Source organism: Coenobita brevimanus, chromosome 49 (assembly GCF_032717465.1).
Source record: "Coenobita brevimanus isolate Jiangsu-jjx chromosome 49, ASM3271746v2, whole genome shotgun sequence".
NCBI classification, from domain to species: domain Eukaryota; kingdom Metazoa; phylum Arthropoda; class Malacostraca; order Decapoda; family Coenobitidae; genus Coenobita; species Coenobita brevimanus.
In genome coordinates this window covers 6,532,532-6,559,639 of record NC_137002.1, presented here as the reverse complement: position 1 = coordinate 6,559,639, position 27,108 = coordinate 6,532,532, and the positions used below count along the sequence as shown (strand labels likewise).

At 39.2% G+C, this 27,108-nt stretch overlaps 1 protein-coding gene across 1 annotated transcript; it reads right to left on the bottom strand.

The window, feature by feature from the left end:
* ClC-c (chloride channel protein 3) lies at nt 1-25,635 on the bottom strand. The gene is made up of 17 exons (XM_080272044.1): nt 25,540-25,635; nt 24,841-24,943; nt 17,007-17,033; nt 10,772-10,990; nt 10,134-10,279; nt 9,537-9,698; nt 9,088-9,235; nt 7,949-8,088; nt 7,390-7,572; nt 6,778-6,992; nt 5,929-6,037; nt 4,600-4,718; nt 3,781-3,902; nt 2,955-3,165; nt 2,164-2,327; nt 1,556-1,769; nt 1-91 (listed from the first exon to the last, which is right to left on the bottom strand). The coding sequence occupies exons 1-17, from the start codon at nt 25,633-25,635 to the stop codon at nt 1-3; spliced, it is 2,469 nt and encodes an 822-aa protein (XP_080128170.1).
* Between the last annotated feature and the right edge of the window lie 1,473 nt (nt 25,636-27,108).

Below are 27,108 nucleotides of genomic sequence, written 5' to 3'. Positions count from 1 at the left end.
TCAGTTGAAGAGTACTGACTCAGGATCTTCACTCTCAAGCAGTTTGATGTGACGCAACACATCCTTCTTTGTGATGATGCCCAGCAAACGCCTGAAGGATAAACAAACACAATAAAAAAATTAAATTATCACCAGCATTGTCAACATCATAGGACATCTGCAGAATTGAAAACCATCATCATCGTCATCATCATAGTTAAAATGAACCTGTGATAAAAAAAATGTTCAAATTGCAAAATACATCAATAGCAAAACAAATGAGGAAACCAAAGTCAAAATGGTAAACAAAATTGATATGTAACATGTAGCTAGCTGGCTGATACTGCAAATAACCTACATGACACTAACCACATATTAGCATAATATTTCCTAACTAAAACAACATACTACTCAACATTTAAATAGTCATCATCAACATCCTAATTCAATGTGATACAGTGTTAGTAGTATCCAGAAATCTGAACACAAACTAATGTACTCTTGTTCATGCATTACCTTCAGCATAAGTGTTGGTATAAAACAGTACCTGCAATGTGTTATGTCACCTTGGTTTTTCAGTGCAAATAGTGTACATACATGAACTGGGTTGTCAGGAAGATCAAATTATGTCAGCACGAATACAAGGAGAACTAGACAGTTACATATTAAATAATTCATTCATTCAATCATGAGCATCATAATAAAGAAAGCGTGAGGTAGGATCCAGGAACAAAATCAATCAACCCATCAAAATTATGCTACTTTTCCTGGAACTGGCCATGATGGAGGATATGCGAAAACTGTTAACTTGTCAGTAAGGTGATGATGCACATTTACTGACTGAAAGTTAAGCAGACCTGCAAAGGACAGAGAATGATTTGAAAGGTTATATACGATCATTCACACCATCATAGTGCACTTCCCACTATTAGATGGGATGGGTGGGATGCAGAAATTAAAAAGTGAAACTATAAAATTTGGATAATTATAAAAGCCATGTAAAATGGGCAGCACATCCATTCAGTCATCATTAGAGCCCTAAAAATTCTGAACTCAACCACACACGTAATGCCCCACCCAAAAATTTACTAAACATGATTAAGTAGATCCTACAAACACCTCTAGGTTAAAACTCTTCCATTCACTACACATAAAAAAAAAATAGGGGGGTGCAACCCTTATCACATGTCTCCATGCATACTTTTATCCATTTCCAGCTACCATCAATCCCTTGTTTCCTCACTATAGCTACATTTATCTCAAGTTCTCATACACTCACCACATCCAGATGTATTCTTGTCCATGTACACCTCTCCAATGCACATACTCACTGATATGTACCTTTTTAACCAATTTATTCAGTACTGGCAACGCCAACTTATTTTCTCTCATATCACTGACTAACCCCTAAGCTGTGACATGCCTTTCAAAATGCATCTTTGGTAGTGTGCAGCACGCCTTCTAAAACCTTGCCTAATTATTCACACTGTTTGCATTTCCTTAAGACAAAATATTTATTTATGATTCAGGAGTGGTCATAAGGATGAAAATAAAATGAATGATAAGTGAAACCTACCCATTGTGAGTGACCAGTGTCTGCCTTAGTCCCAGTTTGCGGAACATGTCTACAACGGTCTCCATGGGGGTCTGGTCCGTAATGGTGATGGGGGCCAGGTCCAGGATTTTACGCAGCCTTAGGGGTGGTGGACCCATCCACGGGGATGGCACCGACGCTGTAAACAACACCGTCGACTCTCCCACAATACCTTCTGTGTTCTTTTTGGCCTGGTCTGGGATGGGACACAGAATAAACACTGATTGATGAAAATAAACTCTATCATAAATAAAAAATGTAATAGAGTACCTACTTATTACAAACAACACCAGCAACCTACTAACTGTACTCCAGAACAATTAAGGGCATATGACCAACCTGTATCTAGTGATATTTCATTGCTAAACCTCCTGCTGCTTCTGGGAACTTTCAACTGATCCACATGGCCATGTCATCTTTCAACCCAGAACATCTAAAACACTGAAGGCTCTATTGAGGTCACTTCAATATGAGTGGTTTCTCCAAAGCTAAATAACTGCAGTAAACAGGAGAAAAAAATATATACTAAAAGATGTTAATGTACTGCTGTAAACAGGAGAAAAAATATATACTAAAAGATGTTAACGTACTAATGGCAATGTTGAGATCTCTGCGTGCCACAAACCCAACCAGGTACTGTGACTGTCGACTGACCACCACAGGGAAACCATTGTGATCCGTCTCCCTCAGTAACTGTTCTACATCCTCCAGGCTCATACTGTCCTGGGTTAGCACGTAGAAGGATTCACTCTTCCTGTGAATGCAATGAATAAGAAAACAGAGTAAATTGTACAATTCAATCTATGCTGTGTATATACTCCTTTTTCTTGTGGGCTAAGAAAATAATGTTATTCAATAAATAAGAAAGCAAATTATACTACAGAGCTCCATCTATCTAAATATCTGTTACACACAAAGACTAAAAACTACAGCAAATGTGTTATGAAGAATTTTTACAAGTGGCCTTTATGCACTGTCATATTTCCAAACCTAATCTGTGAGTAAAAATTCCTAATCTACTCTAAAATACCCGTATGCTCAGTTTTTGCTTTTTTAATGTCCACGGTGCATTATGGTACTTTCAACCTAGCATATCCATCTATGTAACGATACAGTACAATATGGAAGAATATAATTATGTAATTTATGGATGCATTTTATAAGAGACCTGCTATACTGACTAAAATGGTTAACATCGCTGCACAACAAGGAAGAATATGTATTACTGTTTACTGATGCATTTTACAAAGGCCTGTCTGACAGAATAAAACAATAACACCATCAACTGTACTTGCGAAATACACAGTTTTCCGGGTACCACCATTATATTCCTACACTTGCAGGAATCCATAGTGGTCAAAAGCTTAACTCCAACACTCACCTAGGCTTCATAACATCATTAGCAAGTGTAGTGTGACTAAACTCCTCCTTTGAATCGAGGAATGGATAACCGTTGAGTATGATGTGTGCGTCGTATATACCCTCCCGTCCAAACGCATCACCAATCCACTTACTGGCCATCACCGCAGCCATCAGTGGCACAATGTAACGAACACCGCCCGTCAGCTCAAACATTATTACTACCAGTGACACTGTGGGGAAAAAGGGAAGTGTTTGCTGAGGTTTACTTATATTCTGACATGTCAGAGTGGCCCAAGGTTCATCTGAATGCAAACCCAGTGGACTGTAGGCTGAAGCTGCTCTTCTGCAGGCCACTATCCCCTTTGAGGGGATATGGAAGGAGCTGAAGGATGTCTGTACAACTGGGCAGTGGAGCCACTCAGTTGTATCAGTCCCACCTAAGGAAAGTATCCCCCTCAAGCAATTATATTTTGAGTTACAGCAGCAATAAAAATAACAGTAAACAGTACCAATAACAGCTTAACAATGACAACAAAAGCATATTTTTATCCAACATACGTACAGTATAAGGATACAAGAGACACTTCTCTTTAACTATGAGCTACTTATTATACCTACATAAAATATCAGCTACAATCATTTTTATCACAATTCTTGGAAGCCACAGACACTCCTAACTTCATATCTTGGAAGAGAACCAGAAGGTTAAGATGTAAAACGTGCATAATTCTTGAATAAAACACTACTTTCACATCATAAAAATATATGGGGCTTGCTTTTCTCTGCACAATACCTAGCTAATGAATAAAATCTTTCAACACAATCTCCCTCACGTAACCACCCACCTGTCATGCGTGTCACTCCACCTAACACCGCCGCTGCCCCCACCATAGCATACAGTCCTGGTGTGATGCAGTTCTCACCAGTACTGCATTCTCCAGCAAACACTGCCCAGTCCTGGTTGTGGCTGTGCAAGTAAACAGTGCAATAGATCACCACAAAGAGGACATGTTTTCCGTTAACCTTGTGCTGTCTAGGGTGGTGGTTCTCTAACTTTTGAGTCAGTGCACTTCCTAGGGTCCACAACTAATTAAGGAATATTATAAGACAACCCAATATTACAAGACAACCCAAATAACCATTAACACTGAGTAGGCTACTGGGATTTCGGCCTGTCTAATCTACCTAGTGTTTGCCATGAGTCAAATTCACATCAGACTGAAATCTCTTCATTATGAAATTAGTAGTAGCAGCAGTTGTAGCCCAGTGAACTGTAGGCTGAAATTTCCATTCAGTGGTCCCCCATTCCCCTTTGGGGGATAGATAAGGAGCTGAGATGTATGTACATCTGGGCTGCAGAGCTGCCCATTATGTCGCTTCAACCATGTGAAAGCATCCCTTTCAAGCAACATCATATCAGTAATGTCTTTCATCATATTTCCACATTTTAAAAAATGTTAATTACATAATGTTGGTTGCCTATAGCTAAAGCTTAAGGGGATATTTTCATTAGTTAACTTAGGGAGAAAACTGAAAGCATGAACCTCTGGGGTTCACAACACATACGGTATCTTCATAATGATTCTTAATTTACAGACTTCAAATCAATAGACAGACAAAAAACAAACAGGTACAGTAAAATACATACTGAACATTATACTCACTATGCTAACTGCTCCATACCAATGCCCACGAGGCGTCCAATTATGGCGCCCATGGCTAAAGAGGGGATGAACAGTCCACATGGCACCTTCAGCCCAAATGTAAACACCGTCACCACGCACTGACACACACAGTAAATGTGGGAATTAATATCGTGTACAATACTGGATGAGGAGGACAAGGTTTCAGTCATCATCATTATCCACAACAATTTTTCCATCTATGTTGGAAGGGGATGAGGCAGGGTCTAAGGAGCCAGAAAAAACTGACAGAAGGAAAACTGTTTCAGAGGTGTACAAAAAAATTAAGTGTGGCGTTATGAGGAACACACTGAGGTGGTTTGGCCATGTGGAGAGGATGGAGGGTGAAAGACTGACGAAGAGAGTGTATGTGAGTGAGGTGGAGGGGGAAAGAGGGAGGGGGAGGCCGAGGATGAGATGGAGAGATGGGGTGGAGAGGTATATGAGAGAGGGGGGTGTGAGTTGGGAGCAGGGGAGTGAAATGGCGGGGGACAGGGCGACTTGGAGGCGATTTGTTTGTGGCCACCCCAAACAGGATTGAGGCGTCTGGCAATAGATAGATAGATAGATAGACTATTTTCTCATATAAAATTCAGATAAAATAATAATGATGGAGTTTCTAAGATGCAGAAAAATAAAACTCCAGTCACCTTTAAAGAATTCATATGTTCTACTGTTACCTTAATCTGTGTACACTATCTGAGCCACATGAAGGTGGTATGAAATCAAGTGAGTGGACGGTACATGCCTCACAGACTACCAAACTAACACTCAATATATTTTTTCACCCAGTTTTCAAGCTCCACTCTTCACCTCCATAAAGTATCACACTTCTCACACATGCTGCATAAAATCTTCCCTTAATGTAAAGGAAAAGTCACCTCAATGCTGAGAGGTTGCAATTCCCAGAACTTTTCCATTCACTTGTAACCTTGGCAATAGAGAGAACTTCATATCCTTGGTTCATTCCAGGGCATGTCACCAATATAACATGTCTGCTCTGTAGCTGCTGCTGCTGTTACTGTTGTTGTTGTCACTCCACATTCATCTGGAGGTGAACCTGTTGGACTGCAGTCTGAATATGCTCTTCTACAGTCCACCATCCTTTTTCAGGGAATAGGGAAGGAACTCCAGGATGTTTTATATCTGGGCAGTGAGTGTGCTGGGTTATTTAAAGGCCACCACATGAAGACATCCTCCTCCAGCACCATCTGCTTTTGAGATGCATGGAAGAATTTTGCTATCTGGGTGTCATGATCTGTGCTGTAGGAGTAGCTTAAACTATCTCCAATGTTAGGGTCAGGAATCTACCTTAAATATCAGTGCCAGAGCCAGAAGCCACACAGCCTGTAGCACACCGGGGCCAGCCGCTGCGATCTCAATGGCCGTGTTGGCGCTGGTGAAGTTGCGTTGGTAGTCACTGTGCCGAGAGACCAAAACATCGTAACTATCCAAGTTATCGAAGTCTCGCTGGTAGAAACTGCATGAAGAGAACAAAATATTTCAAGAAAAAAGACCTGTCTTAATCTTTCCACTTTGGTGGGTGTCTCCTAGTTAAATAAAATCATATGACATGTAACTGGGAGCTATAGTACTTGTGTGATATCCAAACAATATACACAGTGTCCTGGGATCTGATGTAGTAATTTCAGGTGCTTTGTAGGATGACACTGACAAAAAAACGCATGCAGTATGAACGTGGACTGAATTCTCAACAGTTAGAGATACAATTACTGATGATCTTAGGGGTAGTAGATGGACGGCTAAAGCACCATCAACCCTGGGATTTAATATCATTACAGTGAAATGTGGCTCCAAGTTTCCATACAATCATCAATTTACATAGCTACTACTGCAATCATTAATACTACAACAACACTCACCTACAACTGTCACTGTTCAGGGTTCTGTATCAAAAACACAAATATATAGCGTATGTTTAATATAAGGCTGAATAAATGGTAGAAATATATTTACTATAGCTAGATATGGCTATTGGTAATTTTAAAAAGTTTATTCAACCCTCATGTTAAGAACTTTCAACTCCTCTGCCAATACATATGAAAAACTATAATCATCATTATCACCATCATCAGCATGACATTTTTTTTCCACCTAAGGATGGGATGAGGTAAACAAAATTTCAAAAATTGGTCTTACCATAGGCTATCATTATTGGCAACCCCACACTGTGAGAAGAGGAGGTAGATGAGGTTTGATGTGTTGATGCGGGTGTACGGGTTGGGATAGGCAAAGAGTGCTGTGAGGAGAGTGACCACCACCACCTCAAGCCTTGGGTACTGCCCCAGCAACGATGTCTTGCGGTAACGACACCACTTGATGTTTAGTTTGATGAAAAGTGTACCAATCATACCCTAGTGAAAGAAAAAGACGCAAAATTTTATAAAGTAAACAGTTGAGACAGACTGTGCACAGCAATGGGACCTGAAAATAGACAAATTTAAATTATCAGACAAGACAGACAGCAAATGATAACTGGCAAAAACTGATGCATTGAGTCCTGATTATATCCTGGTGGAAAAGCGACAAAGGCAAATTAAGTAACCAGGCAAAAGAAATTTACATAATGACATCACCTGCATGACAACAATCCTTGATGAAAAGTATGCTAATCATGCCCTGACAGAAGAAAGTTAAATAATGTATACTTCATTGCACATGCACTGATTCAACTGGCTTGCACACACCTGGCATAAATGAGATCCCCTGTGTCATACTCTACCAAGGAACTCACATATAACATTAACTTACCCCTATAACCCCCAACAATATGAAGGGCAAGAGCTCAATAAAGATCCATGGCTTGTTGTACTCCACATAGAACAAGACCAGGTGCTCGTTTCCGAAGGGGTTGATTGAGCGCAACACAAATGCTGCAACCAAGGCAGCAAAGAACGACCGCCACAAGGTCTTCAGCGGGAAGTAATATGAGGCCTGAAAGGTGGATTTTAGGGTAGTTAGGTGATGACTAGGACTGCTGAGACTGTTATCGTCACTGCTGTTATTAATTATCCATCTATCTGTCTCTCATCGTCACTGCTGTTATTAATTATCCATCTATCTGTCTCTCCCTCTAGGATAGTTTGTGAGTGGGATTATTGGTACTATTATTGTATAGCCATTGTTACAAACATAAGTATCATTACCATCCACCACTATCATTTCCTCTCTCCCCCTTTCTCACACTGGATTCTCCCTCCTTCACTGACTTCGCTTTTATCCCACCCTCTCATTATCATTCTCTCTCTCTCTCTCTCCCCCAAACTGTAGTCTCTTTCCTCCATTGACTTCACACCCCCCTCTCACTCACCTCCTCCAAACTGAATAGCACACCACCAATGGGCGCCCCAAAGGCCACAGACACGCCAACTGCAGCTGCTGCAGACAGGATCTCCCTCTTTTTGGCCTCGTTGCGACCGTATTTAGGGAACAGGTATGAAAAGATGTTGCCTGTGGGGAGCAAGGAATAAATTAAATAATGCAGTGGCGAGGTAACATAAGATCCATCTCCCACCCAAAATCTGCAGAAAAACTAGTAGGTGCAGTAGGTATGTAGTAAGATATAAAGATAATAATAATAATAATAATAATAATAATAATAATAATAATCTGGCCTTTTGTTTCTCAAAAGCGCCAGTTCTTCCTTTTGGGAATTCACTAGCGCTCGACACGCATACATTATTTTTACAATTACAAGAATTGTGACATTTCTTGTATATAATACAAGCTACATCATATATACATGAAAGTGGCAAAAATTAAACCCCATAATCATCCGTCATAGTACCTCTCTCCAGGTCGTAGCATTCTGAAAAAAGAAAGGCTTTCAGCTGTCTCTTAAAGGATTCAACAGTAGAGAGTTGTCTTATGGACAATGGCAATCTGTTATATAATCTAGGGGCTCTATATGCAAAAGAACGATCAGAGAAAGATGACTGGTGAATGGCTCCTGGCTCATCAAGACGCAAGGAATCATCTTCACTGCGTAACATCACACCCGGGCGTGTCGATGGGAGTTTTAACAATTCAGCAAGATACTTCGGTTCACCAAACTTAAGAACCTTGAATGTAATAAGACACAGTTTAAATTAAATTCTAGCCTTTACTGGTAACCAATGCAACTCAATCAGAAACGGGGTAGTTGAGGTTCTCGGGGAGAGACCAACACATTCACAACAACTACTCAATCATAAAATATCAAGAATTCAAGTGAGCTTTCAAGGAAGGATGTATAGTCAGTGGTATTCATAGTACCAGTTACAAGTCTAGGTTCATGTAAATCTGACTCTGGTGACCTGCAGGCCAAAACTACCCTTCCTCTGCAATCCGCCAACTTTCCTTCACGGGACAGCGAGAGAGTTGAGGGGCATTTGTTGTATCATGGAGCTCCACCACAATAAATAAAAGTAAATAAATAAATAAATAAATACCATAACAGATCATACTAACCAATACAACAGGCAACATGAACAAGAGGGCCTTCCTTTCCAAGTGAAAGCCCAGCTGACACTGCCAATATCATGCCTAGTGACTTGATGAGCAGCGTCCACTTGCCCAGGTATCCACGGATAATGAACCCACTAAGGATGGTCTTGATCTGTATACAAAAACAGGCACATCAGAAGAGGCTGTGAACCACCACACCATCAACATGAAATAAACAAAGCTAACATTGGTACAACTGAATGAATGACAACTATACTGGGTCTACACAAAACACAGTCCACAATTTACGAGTGGTTGATCCAACAGACACTAAGAGACAAACGAAAAACACATAAAAGCTTAATGTGCCTCTTATATACTTTATCTTTACACAATTTGCATAAAACATGGCTCAAGCACAATATAAAATGACACTTAGTACAGGACGTGGGCCAAAACATCAAAGTCCTCACCTCCGGGATACCAGAGCCACAAGCGTATGGTGCAAACATCATAACAAGTGATGCAGCAAGAGCAGCAAAGAGGAGGGACCACAGGATGTAGAAGATGTATGAGATAATGTATGCACCTGCACCATCTGGGGCGTGACCAAATACCTCTGGCCATGAAAACCACTGCAGGGGGGTAAGGGGATTATCAGCGTAAATTAGCTAAAATAATGTAACACTTATACTTTTAACACCTTACCTTGAGCTGCTTTTTCTTTAATATGTTGCTCAAAATATAACATTCCATTAACTGTCACTAGATACTCCTTATCACTCACATTAAACTGTTATCAAATCAAACTATAGTATAGTATCTAACTTTTGATCTTGCTACTCTTCACATGCACCAAAAGTATACTGGTGTCCTACCTTGTGTGTTTTACTTGCAAACTGTTTAAATAATAAATATGGACAGCCTGTAAATGAACCAAGCATAGTACACAGATGTAACAGAGTATCACTGCTGTCTTTAGTAAACAGGCTACATGGACCCAAAACAGCAAAGGGGTTATATGAAAAAAAGTTGGTACAGATTGTCAGCTGGAAATAAAAGGTCCTTACATTTGAGCAGTTATCCCGATCATAGAAGGTTTCGTTTGATGACCAGCAGCACTGTTCTTGATTGAACCAAAATGCCTCTGGGCAGATGCCAAACCTCAGGTCAGACATCCAGCTTGCACCAATATCGATTGTACCTGCCACCGCACCTTAAGAAACACCGCATCATATTCTTAAACCAATACCAACATCAACGTAATCTTATTCTGTCATCATATTCTTAATTCATCATTATTATCATATTCTTAAACCAATACCAACATCAACTTAATCTTAATTTGTCCTCATAATCTTAATTCATCATCACTGCATCACCACCCCAACCAAACTCTCACCTACCCTAACTAGGCATCATGTCTGCTCCTGACAATCCATGAGGCTGTCTTTCCTTTATTTTTGTTTACCTATATACTTTATCTATCTATCTACCAGCTATCCACCAACAAACCCCGTGCTTCCTGACAATATGGTGGTGGTACATGCAATCCTATGCCATTTCTCTCTTAATATCTCTCTCTCTTTCCCTCTCTCTACCTCTTCCTTCCTCCCTCACTTCTCTTCACCTGTCTCTACCCTAACTCCCTTTCTCCTACTCTCTCAGTCTCTCCAAGTCCCTTTCTTCCTCTTCCTCTCATACTTACCAGCAGAAACTCCAACCATAAATACGCAGAGCCACCCAGACCAAGCATCGTGCCCACTCTTAACCCAGTCCCAGATGCTGTCCTCGCGTTTTTTTATGATGTGCCGGTGGCGCATGCGATCCCGCGCCACGTCTCGTTGCCAGTCAATGGTGTGGAAGTCGTCATACTGCCCAATGCCTGGAAACTCCTGCTCCTCCGAGTCCAGGATGTTGGTGCCCACTGTGGTTTGGGGTGTGCGGAGGAAGGAGACGGGGAGGAAAAGGGAAGAGAAGAGAAGGGAAGGGAAGGGAAGGGAGAAGAAGAACAGAGGTGAATGGGGGGGAGGGAGGAAATAGTAGGTGGGAAAGATGGATAAAGAGAAGGAGTAAAAAAAAAAATATTAGAAGTGGAGATGGGCATAACAACTGGCATAAAAACAGTAATGACAAGAGAACAATATAACCAACAGACATAAATATAGCAAGTTTCAGCTGACTTAAAGTATGCTTGACCTCATACTGAACATGTCTACATTTGTAATCAAAGCAGAAATAAAACACCTAAATATACAGCTTCTGAAGTTACGCCATATATATAATGCACATTAATTCCTCACACAGCGCTCCTTGTCAACTGATCATCGCTTATTTTTTTTAATCTATCATCCTTGAAAAACTTTTCACCTACCATGGAATTCTTTAATTTCTGAGTAGAATACAAAAGTGTTATCACTCTAAAGGGGTTAATGGAGCCTGTTTCTAACCCTTTCCTGATACTACATCTATCTTTATTCTTTGCGGTGTTAATTATCTGATGGTAACAAGAATATAAAGTGACATACACGAAGGGGTTAATTACGATTGTGTCAATATTGATGTATATTCCCACTGATAATGCTAAATGAGGAATTATTGTATTAACTCCCAACATGAGAAATCACCAGCATCAATTATATAGGAATCTGTTTAAGAATCAGACAGTAATCCTTACTGCAATATTTTCTCTCATTTTTTTCCTGTTACTGTCTAACCATTTTACTCGACTTGGAAGAGCCCCCTCATGGTGAAGGGGCTAAAGAGGGCTAACTAACCCTCTAGCTCAATGTCTCCTAAGCTGAATAAAATCATCAGGAGGTAGGAAGAATAAAATATGATATCACAATAATAAACAGGTTAAATCATCAAGCAGACAATACAATATGTAAGCAGTGCCGCATTTTCAAAACTGTAAATTATGGTACGACTACCTGTATTTCACTTATCACCATCAACAAATCAACATTATCAACCCTTGCACCGTGCACACATCTGGAACATTTGGTTATCTTTACCTTCTTTTCCTTATTTAAAAAAAAAAAAAAAAGTCTTTCATATCAAATTCATACTAAAATTACCTCCGTGGCTTTAGTGATTGTGCTACTACAACAAGTTGAAATCCAGTAACTTACATCCATTTGGCAGCAAAAAAATAGAGACCAAAGGGTTTCTGAGACCTAATAGTGCCAGTGCAGGCTACCCTTACTGCTCAGTAGCTCTGTCAATATTGAGATAAAAGGAAAGATTCAGTATACAGCAGACCTCAATAAAATGTTATGAAACCAGGGAAAATAGTGCAAATCTGAGTATGTCCCTCCATGTGCAAGGGTTAACAAATTTCAATTAACTTCAGCTAAATGTATTTTCCATATGGCAGGTAAACTTAATAACTTTTTGGCAAAACTTCAACATTTGTGTTGCATTTCACTTTGAATTTTCAAGCTACAAGTATTCCCCACACAGCAGATACAATCATTCCCCAAAAACCTATTCATTTTTAATTTAGGACACCTAACAGGATCAACAAGGAGTGACAATCAAATATTCAAAGCCACATCATCATCATCAGCAGCAGCATGACCCAATGGCCCACATCACTACTCTGTTCTCTGAAGAACCATCACCATCATCATAACAGGCTCTACTACATCAAACCTACAATCATCATTAACATCACAGGAAAAAAAAAAAAAAAAAAAAAAAAAAAAAAATCCCACACAACACCTCAAGATCATCATAACAACTCCCATCATCATCATCATAAACAAACTTCCCAAATTATAGTTCAATTCTTTGGTCTTACTGCGAACATCAACTGACGGAGAAAGAAGGTTCGAAGTACTGTCTCCCTCTCCTTCCTCATATGCTGTGGGAGGTACAAGGATGCTCACAACACAAATGCTAGGTGGTCAAGTCACCACATTCCTCCGCCAATACGCACACTCCTCAAGTTTTGCAAATCTTGCCTTTTGGAAATTCAACCTTATAGAAACACCTTATCAATATCCTTAAAATGCGTTCCATGTAAAATTTATCCTTATTGCTGCAGTGTGTACAGTAGATTTATTTCTATATTTAAAGTGTGTATGCTATGTATTTTAGCTATTATTCAAATGTAAATAGTAACTGGTCCTCTCCATACAAAACTGGTTTCAAGAATTTGTCGTAAGTCCAAGCACCATCTTACCCAAGACCAAATATGCACAAAATGTTGATAGAAATATTACAAACATTGGGAGAAACAGAACTGCCACTGTTAGTCCGTCTGCTGCAAGTAATTTATTACAGTATGTAGAAAAGCTTAAATATTATGTCCCTCTGAAATGTTTTATACTATTCGAGAAATCAGTAATATTCACTGTTACAGAAATGAGTGGTATATTGTACTAAATACTAATGTGCAGGTTGTGTATCAACATGAAGTGTTTTAAAACTTATATTCAGAAAAACTTTACTCAAGAGGAGAAAGTGGTGGCTATAAGTGCATAAATAAACAGTACACAAAGTGAGGAGAGGAAAATTGTGAATCAGTGACCTGGTACCACATTCTCATGTGCAGGAGGTTCCCTAGCACCTCTTACCAATTCATTTCTGCATACTGACCACTAATACTCGTGTCCACACACACACCTGCTGGGTTTACAAGAATTTCATCTTCATCTCCAACACCTTGCTCTCCTCTGGACCTCCCCAGATGGAATGTCCATGGCAGAAATTCCTTCAAGCTACCTTATCCTCACACACCTCTCTCACTGTCTCAAACATGCCTCTTCCATCTTTTTCACCAAGATAATGCTCCACTATTTTCTTCCACACCACACGAGGTCTCCCTTTACCACACTGAGATGCACTACCTCTTTAATACTGCAATTCAACATGTTAAACCTTTTACATCAAATAAATTTCTGTAAACCCATTAGGACCTTGCAGACACCTTGTGCCAATGCAACTTTAACCACTTTATTACAATGATGTATCTCTCTCTCTCTCTCTCTCTCTCTCTTTCAGCATTTTCAGATTATTTCATTCATATCCAAAGAGACACTTCAACTAAGAAAGGTTAGATACAGCTTTCATTTACTCCATCACTACTATCAGTGTTTCTCAAGCTGAATGAAACCATCTGGTAGTGCTAAGGAAAAGAAAATCAACAAACTAAGAAGACTAATGCAGCACAGAGATATGATGCAAAGTGACAAGATGCCTGGGGTGGATAAGTGCTTTGGAGTAATGTACTGTAACACCAGACAGAATTTGTTCTACCCTGATATGGAACCCTGATGCATTTCAAAGTTCAGGTGATGGCCCAGTGTACTCACACAAGAAGGTCAATTTGATCTGTGACCAAGCACACATTCCTATCTCATAACACAGGCTCACTTTTATGCAACAAAAACTTAGTATACAATTTATGAGAGTGGCCCGGTCCAGTCAGGGGAAAAACCAACTATACCCGTATGTCTGTTTAAAAAAAAAAAAAAAAAAAAAAAAAAAAAAAAAATCATGTGTGGTGCAATCCTACCAAGATTTAAATGACAAGAGCTGAGAAAAGTAAAACAACAAAATGCTTGCAGTAATTACAGTTGTGAGAAGTAAACAAAATACAGTACTACCAATATTACCAGCTGGAAGAAGTAAAATGCTACTAAAAAGAAAAGTACTGACTACAAGCAATGACATGCTCTCTAACTCATTTTACTCTTGCTCTCACTGAACAGTTTTTATTCAGCTCAGGGGAGACTTTTCACAGTGAAGGGGTTACATGCAGTCTCCAATACCCCCTTTGCTACTGTATGTCTCCCCAAAGACAAAAAAATCACCTGAAGGTACCAAAATATAGAAAAGGTGTCATTGTACTGAAGGGGTAAATTCAAATAAGAGAACTAAGATGTAACAGGCAACTCTAAATCAAACTACAGTATGATATACAGGTGTATAAGTCATGCAAGGGATAGTATGAAACTCAAACCAGGTTATAAAAGAAATAGCATGTCCTTGTTGTAAGTTCCCTTTTTTGACAGAATTTTAATACCCTGTATATGATGTTCACCATAAATTAAGGAACAAAGTACAACTTGACTACACAGATACAAAAGCTTCAGGGGCCTAATATGGGGCTTCGCTAAAGTTGTTAAAACCTATGGGAGATAAACACTACATTATAAAAATAATCAGTGAGACTGGCAGACAAGGCTACTACCAGAGATGATCCCATATCTAAAAACTGTCTTTTATTGGCCCACCAATGAATGAAAACAGTTGTTTACACTGTAAAACATATCCCTAACTTATATAAGCCCTGCCTGCACTGCCCTATATAAACACAATCACCCAAACATGAACCTACGCACTAATTAACATAACTGTAGATAACGTGTAGGCATACAAGTGCTAATACTGATAAATACTACCAGATAAGTATTTTGGGTAATCAGGTTATTGATAAATACACTTGTACTATAAGCCTTGGTGTGTGATATGATAATAGAGGTTATACAGGAAGTGTCTCAGCTATCACATATGAGGTACCTCAACACTTAAGGACCACCTCACACATATACAGGTATTGTATACAGTTTACAGACATACATGTGATACACATATACATACACGTTCTCTCTCTCTCTCTCATACATTTCTGAGGATCTAAATACACTCAAACCTCGATTTACGGGACTCCATATTCTGCCTGACAAATGGACATTAATGATACACATTAATACATTTCTTTACACAGTACCTGTAAAATAATATTCATAATCATATAAAAAAGTAAGATAAGTGAACCGATCATTGCATTTTATAATAAGATTGTCTTTATATGTGGTAAAACAATGGACATTTTCAAGTAAGAGACAAGTTGATTCCCCATTTAGTCCCTTAAATCGAGGTTTGAGTGCATAGACTCTAGCAATTCAAGAGATATGTAGAAGTCTGTGGGGAATTCTACATTACACTTAGAGTAGCAAAGTATTCTCGCTGATTCAGGAGGTTCACAAGCACTTCTTCCTTACTAGCACATTTCTGATTATCCATGATTATTATTCTCTTCTGTGCTATGTAAGTCACCTACATCAATACTTAAAACTTATCAACACCACTTAACTGAAGGACTCTTAGGGTATTCAACCCAACAAACTATTAATGTACTAAATATAGAAAAACACGGTACAGTACTTTGAACTGTGAAGGAAGAGGTGCTTTGAGACCTTGTAAAGTAGTCAGAATATGGTCCCTTGTCATTACACAATGCAAAAGCATACCAAAGACAGCCTGAATACTCAGTCACAATCAAAGAAAAAGCCCAAGCCAGATTGGAACGTGCTATTAAAAAAAAAAAAAAAAAAAAAAAAAAAAAAAAACAGGCACAAATGAAGAAGTAACCGAACCAGATTCCAACTCAAGCATATTCCAAGCCAAAATCAAGGAAAACTCAAGCATAAATACAGATGGTCATATTTTTGTAACCTTATGAGGCTTTCTGGCACATCTGCCTTAAAGTTTTTGCTGTGGACCCAGGTTTATCTGAATGTGAACCTGGTGGACTGCAGGCTGCCCTCTCCCCTTTTTCTGTGCAAGGAATAAGGAGGCATAGTCAAGAAGTCCACATAATTGTTCCAAGAAAATAAAACAGAGCCAAATTCAAGATCCGTTCATTTTGAGATGCTGCTGTTCAGGGGATTAGGAGGGAGTTGAGGGATGTTTGTCCCATAGTTATACTGGTGCCACAACATGAAGGTGCCCCTCTCCAGGACTGACTATGTGGGAATTTTATGCCATATGTACGAATAAACTGGTTCAAAAAAGGTGCTTGAAGGCCTCCTAAGGATTAAAAATACAATTAAGATATACCCAAACATACACAAGCCAAACTCAAGCAGGTGGGAGGAGAAGGAATGAGGTGGTAAATTATGGAAAGAAGATGCTGACTACCAACTTACCCGAACCACCGGCAAATGACACGTAACCTAGGCGTGTTGGCGATGTTGGTAGTGGTGGAAGGGATGTTGGCAGGGTGTAGGTGGGCAAGGTGGTGGTGGTGGTGGTGATGGTATTGGAAGGGAGGAGTTTGGGTTATTGTAAGAATGGGAAGGAAAGAAAATGGGTGGGCAGATTATGGAGGAATTAATTTACAGAAAGATAGTTCACAGGAGAGTAAAAAAAGCAATTAATACAGTGATAATATTGGAAAGAGGGTGGAAGAAGAGAATAGTTTGGGTAAAAAAAAAAAAAAGTGGCAGGATAGAATAAGGCGTGTTAATAATATGACAAGGGAATAGAAAGAAATTATGAGAGGTTAAGAGAAGTGTTGGCAGTTCAATGATTAATGGAAGAAAGTGTGGGATAAAGAAATATGGGAGTAATTTGGGGGTAACAGGGCATTGAGAAAAATATTTGTGATATGGCATATTTCACAGGGGAATGGTTTGTAGGAAAGTTTAAGAAATAAGGTAAGAAAAAAATGGCAAAACAAAAAAAGGTCGAGGAAAAGAGGAATTAGGGAAGAAGGGAGGAATGGGGGTAAGAGGTTCAGGGAGGAAGGGAGAGGAGGAGGTTGAAGGAGGGAGGGAGATATGAGAAATAATCAGCGAGAGATGGTTACAGGGAAGGGATGAGGAAAGATATGATTAGAGAGAGACGTGGGTGAGGAAGGGAGAGGATTGAAGGGTGGGAAAGGAAGGAAGAGTACAGTGGAGGAGGTGAGAGAGGAGGAGGAAGAATACGGTTGGGTGAGGGAAGAAGTTGAGGTTGTTGGAGAGAGACAGGGAGGAAGGCAGAGAGAGGGAGGTAAGGAGATTAGGGGAAAAGAGGGTGAAGGGAAGGGAAGAGGAAGAGGAGGCAGGGATGCAGGAGAAGGGGAGATCGGAAAGGAAAGAGGGAGGGAAGGGGAGGGGACGGGAGACGGGAAAGAGAAGGGGTGGGGAAGGAGGACACATGGATGAGAACGAGGGAGAGGGAGAGTGGAAGAGGAGTGGGGGAGAAGGAATGAGGAAGCGAGGGAAGGGGAGAGAGAGAGAAAGAGAGGGTATAAAAGGAGGGATGGATGGAGTTAGGAGGAGGAGGAGGAAGGGAAAGAAAGAAGAGGAGGGGGAAGAATGGAAGGAAAAGAAGGGAGGGAAGGAAATAAGTTAACAGAGGGAGCAACAGAATGAAGAAGGAGAGGGAAAGAAGGAAAGGAGGAAGAGGAGGAAGGAGGAGGATTAGAGAGGATAAGGTTTGGAACATGGAATACCAGGGAGGGGAATGGGGGGGGAGGGGAGGAAGGAAGGTGGGATGGTTGGTGGGTGGGAAGGAGGGAGGGGAAGAAAGAAAATTCAAAATAATAAACCAAACAAAAACAAACTGACTCCATATATATCTAAACACTGCAAGATGACTCAGCAAGTATTTATCATTCTTAAAAACATAAAACAATTATATACTCTAGATCTAAGGAAAAAAAACAGAAGTATCATTATTCTTCAACATATAAACTTAATTGCAAGGGATCATCTTTGCAGTTCCCAAAGCTACAAGAGAGTTGCTTTATGAATTAAAAACTAGAAAACTTCATGCACCAATAATAATAATATATGCAGTAACTTTGAATATCATAACGACTATTACTCTGAAATGATATTGCTCTCAAGATTCCATGACATGTATAGCTTTTAATGTCACTAATTATGGTAACTTGACAAGCTAATTACAACAGTACACTGATAACTGGCCATAAGTGAAGGTGTAAGTATCTTCCAGCATTATCACCCAATTCAAGACTGTGGTAGTTTAGTCTCAGGCCCCTACATCAGGCAAGGGATAACAAGAAATTGGTTGTTACTACTACACTCAGTACTCCAAATGTTATTTCATCTTCTTTAATTACTACAAGCAGTTAAATGTGTTAACTTAGCTCTAATGGTATGATTAGTGGTCATTATGGAACTGTTGTAAAATAAATCTATAACTGTTAATTCTGAATCTTTTGATATAAATGTTAATTCTGAAGCTCTGGATAATGAATACTGGATGCATGGCCCATCTGACTGCGTATTTTTACGAGTTTCTATTGATTTTGTTTTCCTGTTTGTGGATCCTGTCCCCCTACTTAAATACCGGGAACACAGCTGGGATGAAGAATTATAGTTACATTGGTTTGAAGTACTGTATGTTGTAACAGTCATGTGCCATGTGCACAGAAGTCTGCCTTTCAAATGGGTGGTTGCAGACCTTTCCACAATACTAAATACAAAGTGTCCTAGAACTTGATGCACTAACTTCAGGAGGTAATTCTAGGGAAAATTTTGAGCTGAAATTACAATACCATCAATGGTCCAATTCTTAAGTTACGAAGCTACAGCTAATAATGACCTTATGGGTAAATTATGAAGGAAACCATTTTCTTCCAAAAGGCCATCAGTAACTAACATTTTCTACTCAACATTAGCCCAAGAATCACCTCCCCAAATTAGTACATCAAGTCCAGGCACACCCCAAATATAAAGGGCATGGGCTACCCTTACATATTTTGAACTACAGCAGTCTAGCTTCGTGGGCCTACATCTAAAAGACTGCATGTATTTTTTTTTCTTAGTTTTTTTCTTTTTACACCAACAGTTTCCTTGGCATGCTAAGTATCTAACTCATCTCTAGGTTGTTAGCTGGGAGATACACTGACCTTCACATTATCAACCTGAGAGAGGAAAAAGGTTACGGTAAATAGAGAGGGAGTGGGGTCATGCAGGGGTCACTGCTGGGGCTACGAAGTCATTAGTACTGTATACTCTTTAATGTTAGTGGCAGGCATAGGGAGGTGATTAAAGGAAAACAGAAAAAGAAAGAGGTGAGGATAATACATAATTAGGAAGTAATGTAGGCAAGACAACAAAAGGAGAGTAGAAAATGAAAGTCAACAGGTGAGGATAATACAGGAGTACAGGAAGTGAGAAACAATTGCAACTAGATTTGACAACCAGTAATACAGATTTTTACCACCTTCAAAGGAGTACTGCAGGCAGGATACCTACCATATGCCTACACATACAGCAGGAAAAGAACAATAATGTTAGGGAAACTCAAGCAGAAAGCTGACAATCAAGGAAAGAAAAATAAAATAAAAATGAGGAAGGGAAAGCAGACGAGATGATAAAAACGGAAGGGTAACAGACAAGGAGCAGTGCAAGATGAAAACTGACAACCAACATGACAAGAGAGATGACAGTTAAAAAGCATAGAAATAAAAAGGAGGGGGAGCTGAGTGAAACAAATGGCAGAAGAGAGAGAAAGAGGAATTGGTAAGGAGGGAAAATAAAATGGAGGAGTCAACAAAAGAAACAGAACCATGAAACTGATGGGAAAAAATACCAAAAATAAGTAGAAATGAAAGAAAACTAAAACAGAGAGAGAGAGAGAGCTCTATTATCACTTTCCTTGACAGCATATATCACACACCTAGTGATAACAACACACATCACACCAGCCAGTGTTAAAAGGGCCAGGCAAATACATCAAACAAAATTATCAAAAGAAAGTACTGTACAATACACAAAATAGGTAAAACAACATGCAGCAATTAAAAAGATAAAAAAAAATGAAACTGGTCTCAGCTTTGTAAAGTTTAAAGTTCTGCTGCAACCACTACTACTACTACTACCACCACCACCATCACTAGTACTCTAATCTATAAACTATAAGGACTGCATAATGCTAAATTCAAAGACTGAAAAGTGCCTGAACAGTGCTGGTACATTTATTTAGCAACCAACAACTTTAAGTCTAACCTAATCTCATCAAGCCAACAGGACAGGTTAATCATTTTTGCTTTCTGGTTGTTACTGGTGATAGTTAAGAAGAGCACCAAGCTTTACCATACAGCAGTAGCATTTGTAGCATAGTAATAGTTGTAGCCCCAGGCTCACCTGAAATATGAACCTGGCAGACTACAGACTGAAACTGCCCATATTTAACAATCCACTGTCCTCTTTCTGGGGGGACAGGGAAGTACATGAGAGACACTTGTATAACCAAGCAGTTGGGCTGATTAGTTCCACCAGTTCCACCACATGATGACATCCCTCTCCAGCACCAATGCTTCACCATAAAAAACTAAAACAAAATTGGGACCGAACTCTGCAGCTGATGTTCCTCTTCAAAACTACAAAACACTTATGTCCCAAATGAAAACTGCTGATGGTGTTTTATGGTTAGTTAAATATACTGTGGCACTTCTCAGTCTCCGCGCAACCAGTCGGGAAAGTTGAAGTCTAGCCAAGAATTTGATATTAGTGTTAAGGATGTGAAGATGGTAAAGGAGGGCACATCCTGACTGACAAGATAAGGGGGCTGAAGTGTTCAATGGAGAAGTGTTTGTCAAACATGAGGTGTGTGTCAAGCTATGTTAGGGAAGTCAAGATTATTGTCATTTTACATTAACTTGGCCGAGATACTTGGCCTTCTGCAGATTATTTCATGCAGTTCTGTGGTAGAATAAGACAATACTGTGGCTTTACATCCTTTCTACATAACTTCTTCATGACTTGCATCATATCCTAATGTTTATTATTACAGCTCAGCATTCAACATGAAGATATGACAATTTTAGGCCAAGTTAGAGCAAAACAGGTAGTCATGGATGTGTTCTAAAAAAAATTATAATATATTCCATATAACTAATACTGTAAACTGCAGGAAAATGGATGGTCAGCATTGTAGGTATCAATGGAACAGAAACAAGCAATTTTTCATGGCTTCAAAGCAAAACAAACTGTCAAAGAGGGTGACATCATACAAATAATTGCAAATCAGGCTTGTCCAGGATTGCAATGGGACTAAGACTGGCTTGGCGTATGACATTTATTTTCTACATTCATTTCATCCACTCCAACCGACACTATATCAATTAATAACAACACTACTGGTATCTAAATTGAGAGAGAGAGAGTCAAAAATATGATACAGGCAAATGATCTATCCTTCCTATTATAAATTACAGTGTTCAAAACTGGGACCCCCACAATACTGTCATTCATTAGCAAATTTACTAGGTCTGGTGGAACTGGGTATCCTGAAATATTTACTTCAGACTTATGAAGCCTCTGGTGGACAGTTCTTATGATCTGCTTTCAATCCCAACCAAATTCAGACATTTAAGACAGTGTAGTACAGTGATAAGTCCTTTCATGTGTTCTCACATGTTCACAACTTATCTAGCTTCATTCAATAAACATATACATGGACAACCTCACAGAGCCACTCTAACACAAAATTTCCACAAGCACTTTCTCATACTACACTCTAAAGCTTTCCACACCTATAATGTCAAGCAACTAATGTGAGAGGGTACCTTCTTTACTGACAATGGGGTGTTTCTCTGCTCTAACAGTGGTGGGGGATCTTAACTTCTCGAGTGACAGAAAGTGGTGTTCCTTGGCCCTGTAGATCAGCAGCCTCTCAGGACTTGTAATCATGGCTATATAAACTACTAAATCACCTGGAGATCAGCTGCCTCTCAGGACTTGTAATCATGGTTATATAAACTACTAAATCACCTGGAGATAGCAAGAACGTAGTACCAAATATGTTATCGGATTTAAGGGGCTAACCCATTCTGCTGAACTGATACAAATTATATGGTTCTGTAAGGTGCCTGAGAGTACAGTAAGTCCATGAATCAAGAAGAACTGTAAAGGGAAAAACAAAGAGAAAAATTAATTAAGGCAAAGAGTCTGAGATAAAGGAAAAGAAAATAACAATGAGGGAGGAAGAGAAGACAAAAATTAAAAGCAGGGTACAAAGGAAGGAAAAAGGAAACAAAGTAAAGAAAAAAAGGGAAAGGAAGGTAAAAAGAAAACTAAAGACAGGAGAGAGAGAGAGAGAAATTATTAGACCACACAAGCAGTTACTTATGAAACCACACAATATAGCCCTTTCTACCATATGCTATTAGTTCCACTCCTACAAACAAATACGGCAGCTAAACTCACTTGACTCCAGCCAGTCCCCCGCCACTATGTGCAGAGGAGAAGACACACAAAAGGGGAGGTGGTGAGAAGAATGTGAAGAGGAAATGGTGCATAGAGATGACAGATAAAAGTAATGTAGAAATCAGAATATACAGATAAACGGTGACAGGATGAGGGCAAAATATGCAGTACAATGCAATGAATCTGTTACTCTGCAAAATAAGTAACTGTGAATAATCTTGCTCTAGTTCTGTAGTTTAGTCACACTATTGTAGGAGCTGCCTAGCTTGGGCCAACTGGCCAACTGCAGTTACCCTCCCTTCTAACGTTCTTATGAGAAAAACGGTTCATTTAAATTAACAATACAACTGTGACTGATTCAAGATGACATTAATCTACATTATAAAATCCAAAACTACCATAAAAAATGCTGTTAAAATAAACGTGATGAATGGTTCAAGACAAACTGACAACCTGGGGTGTGTGATAATTTTGTACAATACTTCATTAATATGCTGAAACATAAGCCTTCACCCAGCAACCTCACTCCCATACTCAAAAGATATACAGTACGGTGTAAGCTAAGGGATTGTTTGTGGGTTAGGTAAAATGGAAAAAAACAGATTAAGTAAACACATAGATAACTGACACTACAGTTATGGTATTCAACTGCAGCAAGTGCTATCTAACACCACCCACCCATTTACAACCTCTCAGCTATAAAATTCTTACTGGGTTCAACTAAACACAATGGATAGATATGACAGGGATAGGGTCTAAATGTACAAGAATGGATATTAAAAAGAACTGTGCCATTGTTCCTTGACCCTACGCACCCAACCAACCCCTCTGCAACAATATCTGTTAAAGTTATAAGTAAATAAAATGACAGACAGATACTGAAAAATTAATTAACATAGTCTATAGGTATGGATACTCAAGAGGGACCATTGGTGTCTATCCAACCACCCACCCATTAACTGCCTCTGCCGCTACACACAATGGTTTGCATAAATATAGAGGCGGACTGACAGGGATACATAGATCAACAAACAGACCGATGGATATGCAGATACCAGTAACTAACTGTATTGGTAAAAGTGGTCAAACATGAACTAGTGCTACCAACCCAACACACATCCATTTACAGCCTCTCGGGTACAAAACTTCTAGAGGTATAAGTAAATAACAGGACAGACATAGGTGCATATATGGATAAAGACAGGTGCAGTACGAGTAAAAAAATAAATAAATAAATAAAAACACAGGAACCAGTGCTCTTTATCCCACCACTCATCCATTCACAGCCTCACAGCCACAATACACAAAGTGATAGAGTATAGGTAGACAAAGGAAAGATATAGGTGCATATGCGCATAGAGATAGATAACTAAAATTAGCTACTGGAAAAGGTATCACAGAGAATTGGTGCTTTCTCTCCCACCACCCACCTACTCACATGCTTTCAGCCACAATACTTGCAGTGGTATAGGTAAACAATAGGACAGACACAGATGCAAAAACAGACAGACACTGATAATGGTAGGTAACTAAATATACCGGGTAACTAAAGAAAAGATTCCAGTATTGTACAGGACCCAGTGCTCCCAATCTCACCACCCTCCCATTCACAGCCTCTCAATCGCAATATTCATAAAGGTGAAAAGTTACAGAAAGGTGGATAACAAGTTACACAGCAGACAGGTTACTAAACAAGGTATTTAGAGGAAACTAGTGCAACCTATCCCACCACCCACCCATTCACAGCCTCTCAACCACAATATTAGTGGTACCTTATGGGTAAACAAAACAAAACAAAGCACATCTCACTTACTCTGGTGTTGCGGTGCAGACTCCATGGTGTGGTAGCTGACAGGGCTCTCCAATATGGGGTCCTCGTCCTCCTCTTCCTTCCTCTGTACTCCGTTTGACGATGACTGCCGTGAATTTGCAACTGTTAGCACACTATAGTAAGGCTAATATATTTCACTCATAACTCTTTCAGCTTGAGATTGTCTTTTTCACTTTCTTCTCTATCACCATTATCTAGACCTCTTTTCCCATCTAAGGACAGGGAGAGGCAGGGTCTAGAAAATATAAAAAAAACTGTTAGAAGGACAACTCGCAAAACTATGTCCAATTAAATGAGCCACACTCTCATTCACTCACCCTTCACACCTCTGGAATTCTGACTCCACCTCACATGCATGAATATCCACACCATAACACCACATATCTCTACTCAGCATAGGAAACCCAACAAATGAAAGAGGGTTAATCACTTCACTGCAAGACATCTCCCATAGGGGAATAAAACTGTATGGTGGCTGCAGGTAAGTCACATATTAAGTAACTAAAACTGGCCTACTGAACTGAATAAAAAGCAAATTACTGCTAGCTTTAATTCTGACACAGCAAATTAGTTCACAGATTCTTACAAAATAAATAAATAAATAAATAAACTGAGGTACAGACAGTTACATCTTCATAAACTAAAGGTCCAAAAGAAAGAGTAAGGTATTGGCTAACTTACGGAGGGCTGGTGTGGATGGTTGAGAGCCTGGTAGTTGGGAGGGCGCATGAGCGGGTTGTTCATAGCACCTGTGCGGTTCAGAGGTCTAGACTCCATTACCTCCGCTCCTCTCACCCATCGGAACCTGACCATACAAACACAAGGCTCAGTGAACTTAAGTGTATGAAGAAAAGTGTGACATTCAAAACTATAACTGCAAAACCTGACAACAATTATGTGCTTACATTTTTGAAGTGTGGGAGCAAAATACGACAAAATCTACTGGACCGTACCAGTATATTCTATTCACTTTACTGGGGTTAAATTACCACCTCTCTGTCTTGAATACTGAGCTGTTATGGGTGATTAATATTACAATATAATGCTAATAATGAAGAAGTGGTATGAAATGGTTAGTTGCAGTAATGTAAAAATAATAATAATAATAATAATAATAATAAATAAGAAGGCATCTGGTCAAGAAAAGTATACATAGACACTGAAAATAAACCTTTAAATTAGCTAAGTTTGTCTGCAAAAATATGAATACTGTTCTAAAAAGTGTTATTGTCTAATAACAGACATAGTCCTTAAGGCCATTCCTTGATATGCAAGAACTAAATACTGAAATAAAAACATTCTTCATGGAAGCTGCCAAATTTTTTACAATTAGCCAATATCTTATATTTTCGTGGTACCCATCATACAAAAATAATTCTACCAACTTCCTCCCCTTGCAAACTGTAACCAAAAACCTCACTCACAACCAGCAACAATTACATGTAACAAATTATCCATTATGCCTGGTATATCATATTGTTAAATTCTACACTGCTAAGGGAAATATGAGAGAAATTAACGCCAGTAATTTACCATGGCTGAAAACATGCCACTTAACCTTTCTGTCAATTAGCAAGTTCAGACTGTCAAGGTTATTTTGATTTTTCTAACCTAAATCAACCACTCTAGACTAATTTAACACACCAAACCTATCTACCCTAACCTAAACAAATGGCGTGGCTGCCCAAAACTGCAAAAGTACTAACCTTTCCTATTGTTAAAAGTCCACTTTATTTACCTAACATTAGCCTCTGGGCATTTAGCAAACTCTCACCGCACATGCATACAAATCACTCCTTTAACACACCACACGACTACCACATCACCCTAACATACACTAACACCTTCGACCCTATAATTAAATCCCCATATGCTCTACCACACAGGCTTACATCATCCAATTTCATAGAAGTAAAATTAGTTCCAATCTACGCATTACTATTTTCAAACTACAACGTCTTATGGTATCTTTTGGTGCTTCAGGGTAATGTGAATGAGCCTTAAAGAATGTCAGCTGTTACCATTTTTGTAAAAAGCTGGTAGAAGAAGCGTGAAGAGGTGAAAATGGTCCAATATGTCAGAGATGATCAGGTGTTTTTGACTAGTGCCTACCGGAAGTAGCCATTGTAAATTTTTCAATCTATAAAGTCATCTATTTCTAGGTAACTATTATTTCATAAAACTGAAACTAACATTTGGCTTACGTTTAGCAGCAATGATAAGACAAGACGTAAACATGCACAAAATTAT

Excerpts from the sequence above, each read along its gene's own strand:
- ClC-c (XM_080272044.1), bottom strand. The coding sequence starts at position 25,635 with ATGGAGTCTAGACCTCTGAACCGCACAGGTGCTATGAACAACCCGCTC. Across the intron at positions 9,236-9,536 it reads GTGGCTCTGGTATCCCGGAG|ATCAAGACCATCCTTAGTGG; the intron begins GTGAGGACTTTG and ends TTTTGTATACAG. Across the intron at positions 3,903-4,599 it reads GGTATGGAGCAGTTAGCATA|CCACAACCAGGACTGGGCAG; the intron begins GTGAGTATAATG and ends TTACTTGCACAG.